The sequence below is a fragment of the Atractosteus spatula genome, chromosome 14 (assembly GCF_055471065.1).
Source record: "Atractosteus spatula isolate fAtrSpa1 chromosome 14, fAtrSpa1.hap1, whole genome shotgun sequence".
NCBI lineage: Eukaryota > Metazoa > Chordata > Actinopteri > Semionotiformes > Lepisosteidae > Atractosteus > Atractosteus spatula.
Genome location: NC_142719.1, coordinates 25577356 through 25599081, shown reverse-complemented (window position 1 = coordinate 25599081; position 21726 = coordinate 25577356). Strand labels below are relative to the sequence as shown.

The window sequence follows — 21726 nt, the reverse complement described above, 5'->3', positions numbered from 1 at the left end:
TGTTCTAATTTTTTGGAGTCTATTAGATCCATTATCACAATAATAAATAACCATAACTATAGTGAAGTAGAAACTGATGAAGTGATTACTTTTACTATTTATTGCACTTTATTTCTATATATTTTGTAAGTCTAATCCTTTATTAATTTAAGGATCCATACTTTGAGTAATATGATCATATTATTCATTATACATGCTGTATTTTTCTTATTATTTGAAAATGAATGCAAGTTCAGTATTCATACTGAAAAACCAAATTATTCTTCTATTGTTTTAGTGGTGGTTCTGAAATGTTTGTCAATGTCACAGGCTTCATTATCCTAATATCAAAAGAATGCAGGCCATTCTCATAATTGTCCAGATGGGGAGGCCTGAGATAATGTGACAGGTCTCATAAAAGTGTATTGCATTCTTACTTCTGAGTGTGTACTGTCCTCAGACAGGCCTAGTTAGCAAAAAAAAGGCTCAGAAACATAGGTTTGTCATCTGTTCACTCTGTAATTCTTCAAACCCCATACCAAAGTTTGCCCTTTGTGAAATCATGGAACTTGGAACCACATTGTAAACAGCAGGAAAAATACTTTAATTGAACAAATAATTCTATCAATTTTGGCTCTAATAAAGCAAATTTGGAAAAAAACAAGAAGATGGAGGAGTCCATGAAGAATTAGATTAGATTAGATTAGGACAAGGACATCATAATAATAATAATAATAATAATAATAATTGCTTACACTTATATAGCGCTTTTCTGGACACTCCACTCAAAGCGCTTTACAGGTAATGGAGACTCCCCTCCACCACCACCAATGTGCAGCACCACCTGGATGATGTGACGGCAACCATAGTGCGCCAGAACCCTCACCACACACAAGGAATCAGTGGGGAGGAGAGCAGAGTAATGAAGTCAATTCATAGATGGGGATTATAAGGAGGCCATGATTGGTAAGAGCCAATGGGAATTTTGGCCAGGACGCCAGGGTTACACCCCTACTCTTTTCGAGAAACACCCTAGGATTTTTGATGACCACAGAGAGTCAGGACCTCGGTTTTACGTCTCATCCGAAGGACGGCACCTGTTTACAGTATAGTGTCCCCGTCACTATACTGGGGCATTAGGACCCACATGGACCGCAGGGTGAGCGCCCCCTGCTGGCCCCACTGACACCTCTTCCAGCAGCAACCGACGTGTGTTAGTCAAAAAGTGACGCTTTTAATATTGTGGAATGTAGTCCAATAAGAACTGCCCATCTTGAGTGAATTCCTAACTTTTCTGGACATCTTTTGCTCATGATGTTCTATGTCAACAAATATATTTGGGGAGAGAAACCATAACCTGACTACACTGGAGACACAAGGGTAATTTTTACAAGTGTAATTTTTACACTTAGAAGAAGAAAATAAATTATAGACATTTAGATACAGAATGTGTATTTTAGGTATAAACTGCTAAAAAACTGGTGATAAAAACTAAATAGGATTTTCCAAAGGAGTGTAATTACTTTGTACAGGATGATTTTGATAATGGCACCCTGGCCTTACTGTGTAAATGAAAGGATACAGCAGCATGAATGTATTTCATTAAAATCTTATAAAATTAAAACAAAGTAGCTTTGCATAATTAGTGGCCTAGAGCTAATTTGTCGCAGATGAGTTTCATGTTAATCATAAATCTCATTTTAAGATAGGAGACCCACTGTCCTTAGAGTAAATAACAAAAAGGACATAGCTCACAGAAAACATATTCATAAATAGTACATGATAAGTTGTATATAACAGAACATTATCAAAATATTTAATCATATAATGATTATGGCACGGCACGCTGGTGCAGTGGTTAGCACTGCTACCCTGCAGCTCTGGGGCCCTGGGTTTAATTGCTGGGGTGCTATCTGTGTGGCGTCTGTATGTTTTCCCCATGTTCACTTGGGTTTCTTCCGGGTACTCCTGTTTCCTCCCAGAGTCATATTAATATACGTGTATATAACACACACTGGTAGGTTAATTGGCTTCCGGGAAAACTGGCCCTGGTGTGAGCGTGTGTGTGTCTGTGTGTGCCCTGCGATGGATTGACATCCTGTCCAGGGTGTATCCTGCCTTGTATTCATTGCTTGCCAGGATAGGCTCAAGCTCCCCCATGACCCTGAATTGAATAAAGTAGTTAGAAAATGAATGGATGGATGAAGTGCTTATACTGCACAATAGGGTACTTTCTAACCTCTCTGTCTGCGGCACACTTTAAGCATTAAGGCTAACATTTCTAAAGTATTGCATGCATTCTTAAATCCTTATTTGGAATTTGATCTGTCATTTGGCATTATACTATACAGTATAAGTATACAGTTCATAAGAAACATATCACTTACAACACCAAATTCACAAAATTATTATCAGGAAAATGGAAGAATCCTTTGTGTTGACATTGAACATAGTGATTGAAAAGGTAAATTCCATACTCTGATATACATCTGTCATCAGCAGGGTTGATCAACAGGGGATTTACTATGATAATCGCAGGCTGATAACGTACTGTATGTGACTGCTATTGAAGCAGTTTAAACTGTACACATGTGGCTTTGCACCAGGTGCCCCCCTTATGGAATTCTCCCTCATCATGGCCTGTCATTGACTGACTGACTGGCTGTTCATCCTCCAACATACTAAAGGAACAAAGACATTCTTCTCTTGATAAGAAATAAGGGCATGTGGGTTCCTTTCTGTGTTTGTCTCGCCCCTTCATCTCTGCCAAATCATTTTTCTTATGCAACAAAGTTACTCAAGTATATCACAATGAGTTATGAATGATCAACTTTTAAACCAAAAACTTTTTTATGTCAAAAACATTTAACAATAAAATAATAATCCGTCCATCCATTTTCTAACCTCTTCATCCAGTTCAGGACTGTGGGGAAGCTAGAGACTATCCTGGCATGCTAAAATGCTAAAAAATTAAATAAAATAATGTCTTTAAGCTGTATATTTTATTTTTCTTAAAAAAATCAAGCATAGAGTGACATGTTTCTTATGATGCTCATTATATCCATTGAGGATATATTCTTTTCCATATACTCTACTAAACCGATAAAGAATGGTATGCTATTGAGGCCTGTAATGTCTTCTGGTTCTGTTAAGATGTAAGCCCTCACTTAGTTAACCACCTTAATTTAATATAACTGCCATGTGATGTGTTTATTTTTTGTAAAATGTTTTGTTCAGTTCAGATTTTTGTAAAGTATTTAATTTGTTAGATCATTATAGCCTCCAGTAGCTGAGCTTGACTTTGCTCACTCAGGTAGACCTCGTGCCAGCAATACCCAGCTTGACATGATGAAGGACCATGTCTGGACAATCACAGGGCTTTCTGTGCAGAAAAAATGATTTCCAAAAGAACATAAATGAATAATGTATTTATAATAAAACAAAGACTTGAATTTTATCCACAGCCAAGATTATAGCATCATAGTGTTGAGCAGTAGTTCAGTGAAAATTATGGAGTCACATGTCTGAATTACTAAACCAATGACAATAAGGGCCTGACAATCAACCTTTTATTACTCAAAAAACTGTAGAAGGCAGCAACTCAAATGACCATATATAGACATCAAACGTGTTTCAAATTGCAACAGTCAAAAGAAGCAAAATATTCCTCCACCATCCATTTTTTAACCTCTTCTTCCAATTCAGTGTGGCAGGAGAGCCAAAGCCTGTCCCAACAAGAAACAGGCACAAGGCAGGGTACACCCTACCAGTTTGTCTTTGGACTGTGTGAAGAAACCAGAGCACCCCGAGGAAACTTACCTGAACTGGCACACATACACACAGGGAGAACATACAAACTCCACACAGATAGCACCCCAGGTCCAGAATTGAATCTGGGGCCACCCAATCACTGTGGAATCTAGTATAACATGCAAAAATCATGGAAATATATTCATTCTTTACACTGTAGAACATTGAATTTGACTTCAAATGTTGTAAGTGATGTTAGTCAGTCCCTCAGCTGTTTGTGCACTAGGATCTGAACCTGGCTGTCATCGCTGATCTTCTGACCTCAGAGAGCTTCTTCCTTCATCAGGCTTTTAGGCTGATGTGTGTTGAAAACCTCACAGTACAAGATCCAACCTATAAGAATAGTGGGATCACAGATTGCTCAGTGCACTGTATTTCAGGTCTTTCTGTGCACGGCAGTGGTTTGCCAAGTTGGAGTATCACAGACTTTGGCTCTGAAAGCTGTCTGCCTCGTCCGGACAACAACCATGCAGTGATGAAAGAACTTCATTGAAAATAACGAGGTTGAGCATGAATGTCTCAATTACCATGTTATTTAAGTTTATTTTATTTTGAGGGTAGCCCTTAGCTACTTATTTTGAAATATTCCATAACTTAGTAAAGTGGCAGCAAAAGTGCTTAAAAATAAAATAGTCTTTTGTGCTCTCAAGCACATTTCACATATTCAAGACAGTTCACATATTCATTTTATTGATTGCATTACCCTTGTGTGTGCATACATATAATACTTACAAAGACACAAGGCAATGTTTCAAAATACATCTGAATGGACAGATGTTAATTCACAAAATATTGTCCGATGAGTCCAGGCACATGATATGAAAACCAAAAAAGTCTGAAATCCAATTTATTAATCAATGCAATATTATATTGTTTTAAAGTTCAGTGGATTGCATTCTCAGTTTTTTGCCTAATGTAATTTATTTTATTTCCCTTTTCCCAGCATGATAACTGAATAATCTCCTATTCTGAAAAGCCCAGAAACATTTCTGTTATGGTGAGTCACCTAATATACTCAAAGTCAGGAGAAAACTCTAATCAGGAGTAATAGAGACAGCAGGTTGGTTCCCTGTTCAACAGAAACCTGGTCATGTGCCAGGGAAACAAAGCTGCCCTTGACAGCCACATTGAGGGCTGGAAAGTGCTTTTCTAGCTTTCTTCTTGATCCTCATAAGAGCTCTTTTTTCTTTTGAGTGGAAATGTTTTCTATTAATTTTACTCCAAGACAGGATACATGTGGAAAATATGTACTGGATTAAAATAATCAATAGCAATAGTCAAAAAAACTTAATACTCTTGAAAAGCTTAGAGCCACAGTACCGGCCCACCCGCAGTATTAGGGCATGTTGTAAAGTCTTCTTCTACAATTACTGCCAACAGGCTTCAACAGTAGTTTGAATATTCCCTACCACTGCTCTCAAAAGACTCTAAAGAACTTGTGCCAGATTTTACTGAGTAGTACTGGTAGACCAGGAGGGTGGGAGATGAAGGACAAAAGTCAACTGGAGGAAGAGACTTTTTGTGGCTCGCAATAAGATATATGGAACTCTATGATTCATTGATGGGATCATGAAACACACTGGCAAGATCCTGGTAAAACCAAGCCTGCAGCCCCAGCCTCACACCCTAAAAGTGACAGCCCTAACAATTTGTTGAAAAAAGGATGCAAAACAGGGAGACAGGCTCCCGAACCTTAGCAGCTGCAGAGTTTCATGTTTGCCACCAGGGGATGATGTTTATGACAATCATGCATCTCATAACACTTGCCTCCTATTCTGGTGATCCTATTCTTTCTTTCTGCATTCCAGTTTTGTCACTTATTGCACTTGTAGAGATTAATCAGACCGCATTTAGCTTCTTTTTAAAAATAAATGAATGAGAAAATTTTAATATTTTAATTTGGGGTGTACCAAATAGTTTCACAAAAAGAACAGACTCAGGAACTGTGTTTGTCAATTCTTGCAAGCTGAATGGATGCATAATTGTTGTCTGCTCATGGTAAGAATCAGTGGTGGCATTCTGGGGCTATTGCTTCAGAAACCGGTCAGTTTCACTTTACTCCTCTGGTGTAGATTTGATGACGGTTTTCTGAACAGCTCTCAGACTCCCATAGGTGTCAAACACATTTCATTATCCACACGGCAAGTGTCTGTCATGTACCTCTGATGGTTCCAATTCAAATAATTGCCCTGAGTAATGCATCCAACTTTTTCAGCGTTGTTATTCTCAGCCTCCTGATCTCTGCTACTCGACTTTTTGCCATCCTGCGTGTCAAAATGAATTATGGTATTGGCTCAGAAGAAGCCTCTTGATTAAAATGGATAGATGAAAGACTCCTTGGGACATGCTTCCAGCACATCATCTGTGTCACAGGTCTTGTCAAAAATACACAGTCTATGAAATTTTCAATTGTTTGTGTCAACCTCCTGCTTGTGTCAAGACTGATTTTATGGAAAAGACTTCTGGACCTGGTTCAGCTTTACCACTTAAGGAATACTCATTCATATTCATTCTACAAACAGAAATATTTTATTTTACTCAGATGGATTCAGTTAACTATCTACATCCTATCGGGATGTGATACATATGTAAGACAATGCTAAATCATGAATTGCTTTATGAGGGAAAGATGAAAGCAGATTCACAGGGCACAAACCTCTATGCACAGTTTGTTATATACTATATAAACTGTAACTATATGCTAATACATTACTGCCCTGCCAAAAAGTTAATAAGCAAATAGTCAGTTTCATAGGAGTGACCCATCCTGTCCAAAGTAGTGGGAAGTCAAAGTATATGATGGAGGACAACAGCAGACCTAGCTACTGTGTCAAATCAGATAGCATTAAAAGTTTACAATGTTTGGAAAACACACCAACAGGTAGTATATTTATGGTTACAAGAAGCACCTGACAAGAAGGGTGCTCTAGGCAGACGGATTCTCTATTTCCATGGAAATTTGTGCACATCTAGTGGAACCAATTGTAGCAGCCCAAAATATGGGCAATAACACCCATATTTGAGGTTATCATCTAATATTTTGGAAAGGCACTATATATGAATGTATTTAGTACAGCATAAGAAAATAAGAAAAGCTGCTAATGAGAAGAGGCCATCTGGCTCAACTTCCTCATTTGGTAGTTTTAGGACGTAAACCAAACCAAAATCTTATCTGGCCATTTTGTAAAAGTGCCCAGAGTTTAAGAGTCCTTACACTTATATAGTGCTTTTCTAATCACTCCGCTCAAAGTGCTTTACAGATAATGAGGACTCTCCTCCACCACCACCACCACCAATTTGTAGCACACACCTGGATGATGTGACAGCAGCCATAGTGTGCCATTACATTCACGACACATCAGCTATCAGTGGGGAGGAGAACAGAGTGATGAAGCCAATTCATAAATAGGGATTATAAGGAGGCCATGATTGGTAAAGGCCCATTGGAAATGTGGCCAGGATGCCAAATTATTTAGGCCTCAGACACCAAGATGGGGAACCTGTTCCAAATACACACACAACACTTAATATAAAGAAGAATTTCTTATTCTCTGTCCCAAATGAATTCCGTTTTAGTTTCAAAATGTGACCCTATGTCAAAGACTACTGATTGTCAAATAGTCCCTTGGAATAACCCTATCTTTACCCTTTAGGATCTTAGATAAATCTCCCAAATTCCCTTGCTCTAGATTGAAGAGATTTAATCTCCTTTATCTTGTCTATATACAGTATGACAGTTTTCTGTGACTAGGCATTCTTCTTTTTGCTCTTTTTTGAGCTCACTCTAGGGCTATAATATTCTTTTAAAAGTCAGAGTGACCAAAACTGAACACAATATTCAAAGTCAGGTATTACCAGATTGAAAATCTTGAGCAAAACAGGACCTTCCCTTTCTAAAACTATGTATGCTTTCTCTAAAAATGCAATTGTGTTCTAAGCATTTCTCTAATTTAACTCTTGCTTATAATTTCCAAAACTGTACCTGTAACAGACATAAAATGTGCTGGTTCAGTTCTGACCCCCTTTTTATAAATGAGAGTTACATCACCAATGCACTAATTTATAGGTACTGCTTCCATTCTAAGATAACATGCATCATATATGGTAAGCATATATACTGTACTGATTTATGGAGTGTCACTTTGTAAAACCAAAGCATCAAAGAGGAAGCATAGATTTTTTTCCAGTTTTGGAGATCGTCTCAATACAAGAAAATATATAATGGCTTTTTGCTGCTGCTAGAGTGAATATTTCAGCACTAAAAAAACATCACAAACTCTTCTGAATGTTTTTTAGATTGAAACAAATCACTGGTAATCATAAAGAAAATAAATGATCTGGTGCTCTTAGTTTGGAATGCTTGCTTATTCTCCAGTAAGAAGTAACTCCTTGTCTTCATTAGAGAATTTGATCTGGAGCCAAAAGACTCTCAATGCCCTTGAAAACAGCACTATGACATATGCAAAAGGGAGTCTCAACATTGCAGATAGAAAGACACCTGACAGCAAGACAAAATTGTGCTCTTGCCTAATTTGCTTTCAAAAGTCATAGACAGAACATTAAGGTAATTAGGACCTCTTATGATTTTAGTGTGATACAGTGCTAAGATACTAGGAACTGGATTTATATTAGAAGAATATAGAAGATACAATGATTACTTGCAGACACTATCTTAAATAATGGAAATGAGGAATTAGAAAATGCAAGGGCAGTTTAATAAAAGAAAGAACATATGAAAGAGAATAAATTCGGCTCTTTAAAGATGTTAAACGTTTCCTTCTTCATTCTCCACTGATGAAATATTAGCTAATAAGAGAAAACTTGAAAGTAAAACAATATTAAAAATGAACTAAATCCTAATGATAAAAAAGATAAGTAAAGTCAAAACTCCCTCTTTCAAAAACATTTAGAAATTTACCACTGCTGTACATGTATCACCTGATTGCTCCCCAAATTATTTGCAATTTACTACCTCTTTAGCTATGAGTCATGACCAACAGTCTGTATGACTATGTCTGATTTTATTTAGCAAGGATTTTGATAGGATAATATATTCCACATTGAACTCATATCAGTATGTGAAAATACTGATGAAACACGTTGATCAATAAATCAATCTGCATCTTGATAAGAAACTTTTTCTGCCCTTTCTCTTATGTATTCACATGCACTTTCCAATGTCATTCTCATTCTCTAAAATCAGTATTTTTAGAATCTATTGTTAAAGAATCTTGTTAAATTTTAAATGATGAAATTACTACAATTGTATTTGAATCTGGACCTTTTTTAAATGCATTGCTTTGTTTGTGACATTGATTTCTTGATGTTTGACTTCAGAATAGCAAGTCTGAGATGTAACAGACTACTGCATATTTTAATATGCTTACTCATTGTGCAGGTATAATCTAATTCTGGGCGACTTATTGTTTCTACTTTTAATGAACCACTTTCTCCTACTTATTCACTTAACACTAATAGTTATCATTACGTAGAAAAGTTGATTTTTAGATTTTTTTTAAGCCGTAGTCTGAAAACCTACGGGAAAAGAAACGGATTCCAGCGATAATGTACTGTATACAGATAAAATCTCTCACCTCAAGTATTTGCACTTGAACAAGATGGACTGGTACAAATACATTGAGCTGGCTGGGGTTATAAACGTTTACTGTGATATTCAGTGGTAAAACAGAGCAAAGTTGAGAAAAAGCATAGCATAAACACGTCGAAGACACCGTGCACATTTCAAACTGTAAATATATCGGACGAGGGAGGGGGCGAGGGAGACGCGCGGACTCAGTACCGTGAGCAACGTTTTGCCACTTTAACTTCTAACACATAACTACAGATTCTATGTGATTTGCTGGGTCACTGCAGACTTTAATAAAGTTAGAAATTATCCTGTTGATATAATGCAACATGCCTTTGGTTACTGTGGGAAATAAACTAATTTTTAAAATTTTTAAAAGCTATTTTTCCGTAACCCTAACTACGACCGCAGACCATCGTATTTAACTGAAGTCCTGTCATGAAGCCGCTGCTCTGTGTTTCTTGGACAGTTAGCCAGCTATAACCTTTTCTCTTTTTAAAATCCATGAAAGCTAATGTTGTCACTTTCCCAAGAAACTTGACAGGCGAGAAAACAGCTTTTGTTGTTTTGGATTTTGTTGTCAGCGTTGCAATAAAAGTGCTATTTGAGACGCCTTTGGGGCGCAGGAGAAATGGCAAATTTAAAGTACGTCATTAATATGGCGCCAAAAGATTTTTAAGTATGAGCTTATTTTTGTTGTAAGGTTGCGAGACCCAGTATACGCCTGTGCAATCACACAGGAGAGGGAGAGGGTGAGGGAGAGAACGAGAGCGAGAGAACCAGCAAGAGAGAGAGGAGAGAAATGTTTTGGTAGCAGAGCGTTGCGAAACTAACCTGATCTGACTTGTATACTGCAATTTAAACCACCAGTTTTTTTTCCACGATTACAAGAGGAAAAAAGCAATCTGCTGTGAAATCATAAACTGAGACAGGACACCATCCTGGATCTGGATTCCTACCGAAAATGCGACATTGGTAAAGACTAACAGCTAATTTGGAATCGGAAGACATCGCTACAAAGTCTAAAAAAGATATAACAGTTATACAGTTAAGAACTGGCTGCGTAGGCGGCCATCTCGGTTTTGATGCATTTTTTTGTGCCCTTTTGGATGTAATACATGGAGTAGTTACTTTATTTCGACTCTCGGGAGAGCATCAAAGCGCTGTCACTAACCAACGTGGAATGCTGTACTAGAATTATCTGTACATGTCAGTGGTTACCAATGATATCCTAATTTTGCAGCATCGTTCATCCTCTAGATTCGAGGACGCCTTGCCTCCGAAAACCACACTGCAAGCAAGGTAAAAATGCATTTGTTTGCTCATTATTAATCTTTTCAAGTAAGGAGATAAACAGCAGCGGAGACTTCAGGATATGAGCGGGTCGACAGATTTCATACGCATGTAGGTCAGATGTTTTCATAGATAAAGCAGAAACGAACCATACTTCAAACTAACTTTTTAAAAATATGAAAACGGCGCTGCCGTGATAGTTGCTAAAATATCCACGCCACTGAAAGAACGGTATTTTGCATTCCCGCAAAACGTTAAAGGTGTCGTTTACAATACTGAACGCGGGGCTCTGGATATCAGCAGCATGTCTTGGGAATGGATCTGTATTTTACCTTTTTCATATTGGCTATGCTACTGGCAGGAAGTAAAAAGTCGATGTCAAACTTGTGCCAAGCCTTACGTCTCTCGTACCCAGTCGTCTGTTCGGTTTCTTTCAAAATATGTTTAATCCGCTGGCTTCAGTGCAACATCCAGAATTATATTTGAATACATAAAACATGTGAAAATGGAAATTTCGGCAACGAACTGTGTTCTTTGAAGCGGGCGGGGGGAGCGGCGGTGGACACGGATGGGGGGGGGTGTAAGGATTAATCCTTTAAGCAAATGCGTATGATGCATTGAACTGAAGTTTTATTGAAATTATTTTTGCAATCCAGAGTATGCGGCGAACACACATGCATGCAGGGTGAAAAGGGTGTTTTGTAACGCAGGCGACGAGCGGGCATCTCGGAAAACATGCTAAGTGCTTGCGAGGCTGCTGCTACCTCCTTGCGCCGAGCGGCTCGCAGGGCCGACTGTAGGGGGCGTGGCTGTTGTTTACCTTCGGAAAGTCTGTGCGCTCGCAGCGGTGGGGGGCGGGACTCCGAGCCAGCAGCAGCATCGGATGTCCTTTCGCTGCGCATGACATACCTTGTAACAGCGCAACGCTGGAAAGGTTAATCTTCAGCTAGGAGAGGCGGCCACTGTATCCCAGGGCTGCTGTACTGTTGCCCATTTCTGACGTCTCGATACAGTAGCTCTTTTCAGAAATGAACTTTTGCTCCTGCGTCTTTCGTGACGCATTTCTGTGCTTGCTTCGTGGCGGTTATTATGGATATTTGAATTCATATTATTAAACCACTTTAATCGAATAAACAGCCATGGGTTTTGTTTAACAGCCATTTTTTTGGGGGGGCGAATGCAGTCAGTGATCAGTTTAATTTGGTGGGGTTTTAGAACTGTGTTATTTATTGTGGTTTCCTGAATAGCGAAAGGTTCAGGAGGTGTGTAGTGATTTGCTGTTATCTTCTAGTGAGTTTCATCGGATCGAAAGATCGAGAAACGTGGCTTCTGTTTCCGGTTGTAACGAATTCCCTCACTAAACCTTATCCCGGAGTCCCTTTTAAGACGAAATCGCAATGCTCAATATAATATTTTCACATTAACCCCCTTAAAACAGTCTAAGCAGGCATTTTATTGCTGCTCCAGGAGATTTATAATCCAGTATTTCTAGATAACCATAAAATCATTACTTTTTGGAACAGTTTTAATTGTGATCAGTTGGCGATGATTGCTTAAATAAAGCAATTTAAAAATTATTCATCCATTAGTAGAATGACACTTATTTCTGGTGATAGTTGCAGCAATCTGGTTATGTGTCCCAACCAATAGGAAGGACTACAGTCTGTAGTTATTGCCAGTCCACTGCAGGTCACATGCCACCACACAGGATTATCTAGGGACACCTGATAACAAAGCTAGCATTTCTTCTGGAGGTACAAGGAACCAGACCACACGGAGAACATCCAGCAGAGGAGAACATACAGTCACTTGTGGTTTTGAAACTTGTGATTTTGGGTGACCTCAAAGTCCTATTGGATTGTTCTGTCTCTAGAACCAGGGTAGAGAAATATACCCAACTTTGTTAAATCTGAAGTTGGTGTGCTCATATATTGCCTTTTAAGTCCAACTTTCAAAAGTTTGCAAAATGTCTGCTCTTCACAAGTGCAGCTAATCCTTCATTTCTCCTCATTTCCTTGGCGCTACATTTAAGTCATTAAGTCTTTTTCATTTAAACTCAACGTCGTTTCAAAATCTAGAGCTAGACATAGCTACAGTACTTTTTCTTTTTTATTGCAGTGCAGTTAAAAGCAGAAAAAGCAAAGTTTTCCCAGCTGGAGGTTTTCACATCTGTGAACATCATGAAATCTTAAAACATGTCAGGCAAGAAGCGTACAGAAAGAAGGAGTGACAAGGTTGAAGAGCACACTTTTTGTAAAAACACGGCTGTATTTAAAGTCACCACAAAGTAGTTGCCACTGTAATATTTTGGGAACAGTTATGGGTGCTGTTTGCCAGCAGTGTCAGTGAAAGGTCAGGTGGATTTGCTTGAATGTCTCCTATTGAAGATTCTTTAGGCCTGTTTTTTTTTTCTATTGTGATGAAAAGGTATCTTTATGTGAGTGAATTATAGCATTTCAATGGTGTAATTTTCCATTATTAAGCTTCTGTTTGTGTTGTGACTGTTACTAAACTTTCTTAGGATCAGTGCACACGGCTGTCTTTTACTAAGCAAAATAGCAAACCCTCATCTCCCTCAAGATAGGTCAAATAAGGCAGAAAGTTAGACCTGTTGATTGTCCATCTCCAGGTATTTTGCATTCTGTAAAATAGGGGCAATGTGTTGTGTGGATCAGAGATGGAGCGCTGTGGAGTTTTATTGCAGTTAAAGTGTCCATCAAGATCCATCAACTGTAAAAGTGCTGAATGTGCAAGCATTGTGTTTGGCTAAGTCTTCGAGTTCTGTGATTGGCTGAAGCTTCAGGAGTCACTTCCCTTTTTGAATGAACTGACCACTGTAGGAAAGGGTCCAACAGACTTTTGAATGGGCAGTTATGTCCCATTACCACCTTTCCTCCACAGGGGGGAGTATTATTCATGAATGAAAAACCAGGGAATTACTCAGTACTGCGGTGCTATAACATGGAGAAAAGTGCCTCACTTCATATGTGCTTCACATGAGCCTTAACTGCGTGTAGACAATGAATTATCCAGTAGCATACACATTAATGAAAGCTGTTGTGAGAACATCATCACCTTGTTCTGTGGCTACATTACATTTCTGGAAATAAGCAGTATTCCATGCCATTTTCAATAGGCTGACGATGACTCATTCTTGATTTGGAGCCCTGTTAATATGACAGAGCTATAATTGTCAAGTAGATTTTAATCTCTAGGCTATTAAAATGTTACTAAATCATATTTTCCCCCATCTGTGAATAAAATGCTGCCACAAATCCCTGTAGAAAGTGTACATTCAGTCACATACTGCTCTTCAGTTGTTTTTGACAAATACCTGCTGAAGACGTGGGTTGAAGAATATGTTGGTCTTGTCAGCCTGTGTTTTTTTCCTTTGAATGAGCTGGGAATGCAACAGCCGTATTTTAAGAAGAAAGCAAATGGGCTGATAAATAAGACAACTATCTGATGTTTTCTCGAGTTCTATTTTTTAGCCCTTTGTGAGAAGGTCATCATTGTTGATCAAGCACAAATCCAGCCTTCTCACCAGCAGAGCTCTGCTATATAATTGCACATCTGTTGTTTTGTTTAAAACTGCTTTGGAGATCCAGTGCATTGTCCTTATCATGTTGTTGAAATGCTGGTTCCTTGCTTGTTATACTAGTTGAATTATTTTAGGAAATGTAAGGTGTTTTGTCACAGCTCTAAACAAAACAGTACAGAATTAAGACACTCTAGAAATGTGAGGCAATGAACTGAGACAACCTCAATCAAGCCTCTCAGCTTTTCTGTGTGTAGCAATGGAATGAAATGAGCCATCACACACTCAATACACTTCTGACGTCTTCCCATTGCTACAGTATGTTTCCCGCGCCTAGAGGTTTGTATGTGTCTCATCCTCATGACCAGGCTGTTTCTTTCTCCTCATCTGATTCCTCTTGTACCAAAAGAATTTATGTACTTCTGAAGTTTCTGTTAGCTTGCACAGTCCGCTAATTAACTAATGATCGCATGAAAGCTGTGAGTTGTGGATTAATCTCACAAAGCCTCCCTGCACTCCTGCTCGGTAGCTTGGCAGACTCTCAAAGGAGGCTGAGACACGCAGAGGTCCATTTGTCAGCAGTTTTGGATGATGCCTCAGACTGATTTTGACCCCAGAATGTAAATGGCTGCTTTCTAGTGACTGAAAATGAGATTAGTGGATCAATAAATAAGGCTTATACTATCTTATACTTATACACCTTATACTATCATTTGCACTGGACAGTAATTCCAAACCTTGTTTGTCCTCCACATGGCAGAGTTGCGAATGTTGCCTCTCCTCAATGTTAGTTCTTCAAGGGTTTTTTCAGGTGCCAGCTGTAGGGATAGTCTGTCAAGATGCCATTCTCAACATTGAAGTCTGCAGTCCACCACTCTTTGTTAAGACACAAACTCTTCTTATTCAGTGGGCTTCAACAATAAAAAGCTCAGTTGCTGTAAATTACACAGATAATGCCACACAGACCTCTTTTTATGGCTCTCAATATCCAAGAAATGAATGTTAATTACAAAGCTTCAATGCATACTGATCACCTGTTACATGGCAGCATGGATATACAGTTGGAAAACCTGTAGTCAGATGTTCTCAACCAAACAAAATAAATGAAAGCAGAAGATATACTAGGGTAATAATGACACTTTTAAGTTTATATAATAAGTTATTAATTATAGGTGCATGGCAATATCACCCTTTACCATTTTTCTGCTGATTAAGGATTTTAGAATGTCTTGCTGTCCCAAACTTGTGAAATCATTACTCGGATATGTATGAGTGACAGAATAGTAGGCAAATATGCCTAGTTTTGTACAATGTGGAAAAGGTACTGTAACCTGGTCAGTAGGATTCAAAATGAGAAGATTTATTATAACTAATTGTGTGGATCTTTAGCACGGATAAAGTACTTTAGCTGATGTATTCATGCACTGTGCTTTTTTTCTTCACATTTTCCAACGAGGAGTAGAACAACAGACTCTATGCATTGTGTATAGGTTATAATATCCACTCATCCATTTTTAATGACCACTAAGTCCACAACTGGGCTAGTTACAATTAACAGGTATATAACACAGCAGAAAATGGATGCAAAGCAGGTTTCAACCTGGATGGAAGGTAACAATCTGTAGTGTTAAATTACAGAAGTGAATCCTAAGTTGCAGAACTGCATATTTGGAAACAAAAGGTGTATCACGGTAGAGTTTTGTCTTTATTGTTTATTTCTTTTTTATTTTTACATTAAAAATATTTATTATCAAAAACCATCTGTTAGAATTCTTACCCCTACTTGGTATTTTACATTACTTGACATCATTGCATTTGCCTGAAGGCTTTGCAAAAAAAAAAAGAATTGTTTACAATGGCCATCACCTTTGCAATATTTACCTCGATACAGATAATGATAATTTGATTCAAGATGCTTAACTGATGCCACAGTCAGTTATCCAGCGAGTAACTCCTGCTGTGATGGATATGAGTGCATTAGAAAGCCTAATGCCAGTTATGCTGCAATCTGGCTGTTTTTTTAACGTCTCCCAAAATAGCTCAATTGCCATTTCTGTGCTAGTGAAGTGAAAACAGGAGCAGAGTCCTGTGGGATTTGGAGTGATATCACTGTTCTCTTGTCGCCTGAGTTTTGTTTGGACACAGGGCATTAACACTGTACTGGGCACTGTTATTATTGCAGCGTTGCACATGTTCAATAAAAGTTTTATTTGGAAAGGAAGAAAAACTGTAATAAGAAAAAAATGAGAACCTGGCTCTCTGACAGTGTTTTCTCACATGTGGTTCAAGTATGCTATTTTGTACTTGCACTGTGATCTTGGATGTTGCCTTTTTTATGGTATTGCAGATTTTAGCAGCACCTGTGGATCGATTCATGGTTTAGACCTTGAAAGCACAGGTGATTTGAAGTCTTATCCACTTAAGTGGTTCAGTTCGGTTAAAAGGTCTGAATGAAATCTAGTAGTTTTTGGTTTTGATGTAAGATGTTCAGGGTCGTACAATATAAACTTTTAGTCATTTCTGAAGAGAACAATATGAGACATGTAGTTTTGAGCTGTAGGTATGTAATGATATAATAGGAATGTTAAGCATAAGATCCATTCACTAAGGCATCAGAAAATGCAGGTTTCATTTAATATTGGGAAGAAGAATGGTTTAATGAGTATGAAGAATGTACAGTAGCTTAGAGGTGGGTTTGAAATCACACACAGTCTTCTTTTCTGTATGTGTGCTCCATAGTACTGCAAGTGATTTAGGACCTGTGTGGGATTGCATGTAGCTGTCTATCTTACAATCTCCTATTTTCTAGTGCTTGTCACGTTACAGCATTTATAAGGAGAATAGGGCCAAGGGTTGTTGGAGCAAAGAGATGAAGTTTCAGATAATTATACTTTCTCTTTTGCAATCTCTGGATTTGTTCAAATATGGTAGCATCTAAAAGATTTTTTATTTGCTGTATATCCAATGATAGGCAGCATCATTCGCAAGGAAAAAGGTAAAGAAACAGACTGCAGGCTTGGTGGATATCAGTGAAGGATTGAATGCTACCAATGGCTCATGTTTTATCGAGTTTTCTGTGAGTTGTCAGCAGGCTTTGAATCGGGGTCAATTTGCAGACGCATCCTTGTTCTCTTACCACTAATCTGGTACAGTTTACCAGCATTCACAAGCCAAGGCAGGCTGCCAGCGTTTTGCACTGTATTTACTTTACAATAAACTACGTCGATGGAGAGGGGCCTGTGTGAAGTCAAATACCAAAGTAATGTAATCCGACTTGGCTGCAGCTGAAAGCATTTAATGCCAACTACTACCGAGTGTGTAGAAGGCATGTGTGTACCTGCTCGAAATTGGCTAAGTGCTTAATTTGTGTATGGCATCGGATTGAGGGGACACCTGGATCAATACATTTGGAAGCACATTACTGCTCTTTAGATGGGTGAATAAATTGGAAGGCAAACTGCTTCATAAATGACTTGATTTGAGCTAGAGTTGCATTAATGATTAATTCTGTTGTTTCTGGGGCTTTGTTTGAAGGAAAAGTTCACTTTTTACTGGCATAAAATGAAACGGTTTAGATTTGTACTGGGCTACATCTACATGCATAATGGGAAGTTTTGAGGTCATGAGAAAAAGCTCAAAGGGATGTGGAATCTTCCGTATGATGTACAAGCTAGACACTAACGTCGGCTGGACAAGAAGCATGTTCAGAAACAGGAGTCTGCTGAATTAAATGTTTTTTTTTTTAATTCTAGCCAACAGCATGGCTCTCAACAAAGATAACAAGAAAATGAAAAAGTTATTTTTAAACTGCTGTGACAGCTTTGCCAATCTAAATGTCGTATTTGGCTGGTCAGAACTTGAAAGTGCCTAGTTTAAATGGGGAAAAAAGCACAGTTTTAAAGCAGAGATTTGCGATTGAAGGTCATAAAAGCAAGTTTCCCCCCCTTTTCCTAGCTAACTGGTCCTTCTACTGGAGCTGGTGAATCCAGCTCTCTCTCCTTTCCTCCTCTATGGCTTCATGTTGGTTTTCTGAGGGCCATAGAGTGTGGATTAGGACTCTGTCAATAGTGTATTAAAAACATGGAGTTTGCATGATGCTACATCTCACTTAAGTGTTTTATTTCTTTTCCTGCAGATGGAAAGTGAAAAGAAAAGGAGGAAATACTCAACCAGCAGCAATGACTCAGACACCACAGACAGTAAGTAGCCGCTTCAGCAAGATAAGGTGGGGGAGTGGGGATCGCCTCCGTTAGAGACTAATTATTTTGGAGTGAGTTAAGAGGGCTCAGACTAAATGGAGCAGACTACACGAAGCTCTGTTCTGTTCGACGACTGTTCCCGGAGTCTTGGGAAAAGAAAAAAAAAATCACAAGGATGAAAAAATACAGGCGCGCATTTGGGAGATACTTAAAGGTATTTTTACGAATGGCACTTGTTTGTGCTTTGGTGTCTCTGGACTAATAGACTCAGCCCAATGTGCTGCCAGGGAAAAGAGCTCTTTGACTGCTCATTAAGCCGCAGCCACAGTATCTCCTGAAACTGATACTGACACTTACTACAGTAATGACTGTCTGCCCTTATTTTAGCAAACACTTTCATTCCCCTGCAATGCACCCTCTGTGCATTGCCACAGGTACTGTACATAAGGGTCGACCCATATCTCCAGCATGTATTTGCAACACTTTCTAGCACTACATTCCAGATTTAACTGTGATGTTTTTGGGCTGTAAAATAAAACGGTGGATCCCCAGCTTCAAAAAAGATGAAGTTACGTTTTTGAGTGTTCAAAGTGAAACCTCAGCAGTCCTTCACTGTATTCAAATACATTTTCTCCCAGCACCCAGGAGGAAGTTGAATGTAAGTTTATTGCGGCCTGGCAAATAAAGAGGGTGGGAACTTCCTGGAGCTCCCCATCAACACGTTAGATCAATCCCAGGGCTCTTTGCGCAGCACCTGCTTTTTTAGATTAAATTTCAGTCCAGGGCGTTTTATATGGCAGCAGCCCTTTATGCAGGCCCCTTAGAAGTGCACGTTGGCCGTGGAGCCAGGCACTCCCTCCCCAAAATCTTAAGAGAAGAAGCAGGAAGCAGTCCTGACCTTGGAGGCCGCAAGTGCACACACAGCACTTTCCTGTGGTGGCTCAGTGGGGTAAGAACCACAGCTCACTGATGCGTAGCTCTGCTCACTTAGGGATTTTATAGAGGGATTCCTCAGGGACTCTATGAAAACAAGTTTATTTGCTGATGTTAAAATCTGTACCGCTCTAAGGACTATCTAGTCTGTGGTTATGTGTGTCCACCGTATGATGTAGTGGTGTTCTGTTTGTGGTATAGTTCTGTTTTGTTCCTTATACTTCCAGGATAGAGTTCAGGTTGCTGCAGCCCTTACCAGGATGAAGTGTTCTTTAATAATGGCTGGATGGATGGTGTTACTATTACTCCAGATACACCAAGCTCAGAGCTGTGTGCGCGGTTCATTCATAAAGTGTCGATTGTCCTGCAAGAGGTGTGGTCTTGTTCAGTAAATAATTTCATGTAACTATAACCACCTACGTGTAATTTTAGGTCATCACCTTTTTTCTGGATGGCGTCTTTTTTTTAAAAAATAGCCTGAAGTCAAAGTATCTGAAAGCTTTGATTAAATCCTCTCAAAGTTGTCAATTCCAACCTCTCAAATGTGCCTGGATTTTCTGTGCTTTTGTTAATACTGTTACAGCTTCCCATATCCTTGGTAAGTGATTACCTGAAGTGACAGGCTATCTGCTTTTACAAGCACTTCACAGCAAAACAGTTCCTGGAGTCATATCTGAATTAGTGACACAGACTATAACTGTGCATTGGTGTGCAACAAAGAGTTTTAAGCCAAAACCACTTTATGGGGTTAATAACAGAATGAAGGTCTTTAACAATTAAATTGGTCCAAACTAAATACAGCTGCTACACTCCAGGTGAAGATGTGCTTGTGTATGCCTGGGGCAGGATTGTGCCCCCTGGGGCATTTCTTCCCTTCAGGCAAAGTTAGTCAGGACTTAACACTTGTTTTTGAAACTGTCACCTGAAGGTAACGTTAAGGATATGGATCTGTAGCAGGGGTAAATCTGGATGAAAAGAAAGAAACACCGGGGTTTATGTTTTTCCTTTATTCCCTATAGGATAATTCACAGGACATGTGGTGACCCAGTAGAAATATCTCTATAAAGTTAGCTTCTCTTCTGCTACATCTACTTCTTCCTGTCTAAAAATCTGACCTATCCATCGCGAAGCTCGGTCTTTAAATTCATATTGGCTACCTAAACTCAAAATGTGGCTGCTTGCAAAGTTGCACTCCTGTTACGCCATGTTTGTTTTTTTGTTTGTTTTCCTTTGCGTTTTCAAGGTGCATTTGAAGTGCAGCATTGCGTTTCCATTGCTTTAATTACACACACAGAACTGGAGGCTGGTGGCTCAAGGGAGCGTTGAGTCATTGTCTGCAAGGCAGCTTCGTGTCCCAGAGAAAATGTGACTGAGTCATCTGTCCTTTTGTTTTGTGGCAGGTCATGTGACCTCCTGGTCAAGGTGCTCCAAGAACACAGGCACTAAGTGCACATGGGTTCGGCAGGAACAGAAGAAGCCCTCGGAGGTCAGTTCTCGGCAGCACCACAAGGGTCTTACACTGAATCTGGGGGAGAGGAAATAGAACGTTCAGACTGGCGCCCCGCTGCATAAAACATCTTAGTAACAATTTAGTTAAGGGGCTGCAGATTTCATTTATAATTCCTTTATAGCCTCTAATAGGTAAGCATTGTAAGTTTTAGTCCTCAAATTTATTTTTAGTCATCAAATTTAGATTTTTACAGAAATATGCAAAAGACCTTATTAATGGCTACTTCTGTGTTAAAATCTTGATTGTTAAGCATTTTTAAAGTGTGATTTCCAGAATCTAAAGTGTTACCAATTGGTTTAGAACTGAGTCTTAAATATAGATACTTTATACTTTAACTTGGTTATGGACTTTAGTATGTCAAAACTGGTGAGTCAGGAAGTACACCCTTGAACTCAAGACACAACTGTCAGATGCCCATAAGTTGCATTTTGCATCAGTTTGCCATAAGATTGTCAGTGGTAATGAAGTACAATGGAAAGGAATTTGTTTCTATAAAACAGTAGTTTCTCAACTATGGCTCCCAAGAGACAATCCAGGTAATCCCTAGAAACAAAGGAAAACTTTTCTCCCATAGACCTGACAGTAAGAAAAACATTCTTGTACCGTGAATCAGCTCTGACAGTGCTTACGGTAAGTCTGCTGTGCATTTTTGCTTTTAATAACTTCTAATTCAAGAATTAGGTATTTTCTATATACTGAATTAGAGTGCCCATACTAAAACATATTTTTTTACAAGAGAGATATATGCAAGGAAAATGATGAGAATCTCTGGAATAGAGGAAAGATGTGAGCAGACGGTGGGCACTGCCTTGAGCAGCACTTGCGTCACTGAATGTCCTACTGAGGTCATTGCCTTCTGAAATGTCAACTTGTTGGG

General features: G+C 38.9%; 1 protein-coding gene across 3 annotated transcripts in view; it reads left to right on the top strand.

The window, feature by feature from the left end:
• Positions 1 to 10088: 10088 nt before the first annotated feature.
• jade2 (jade family PHD finger 2) overlaps positions 10089 to 21726 on the top strand; it is a 71740-nt gene continuing 60102 nt past the window's right edge. Inside the window, exons 1-4 of one of the 3 annotated variants that reach the window (XM_088931993.1) lie at positions 10089 to 10351; positions 10637 to 10678; positions 18343 to 18406; positions 20740 to 20825. In XM_088931993.1, the coding sequence (XP_088788119.1) occupies positions 18343 to 18406; positions 20740 to 20825 (150 nt within the window). In that variant the 5' untranslated portion in view covers positions 10089 to 10351; positions 10637 to 10678. Of the gene's footprint in view, positions 10679 to 18342; positions 18407 to 20739; positions 20826 to 21726 lie in introns of all 3 variants that reach the window. The other 2 variants (XM_088931992.1, XM_088931991.1) reach the window with 2 other exon arrangements.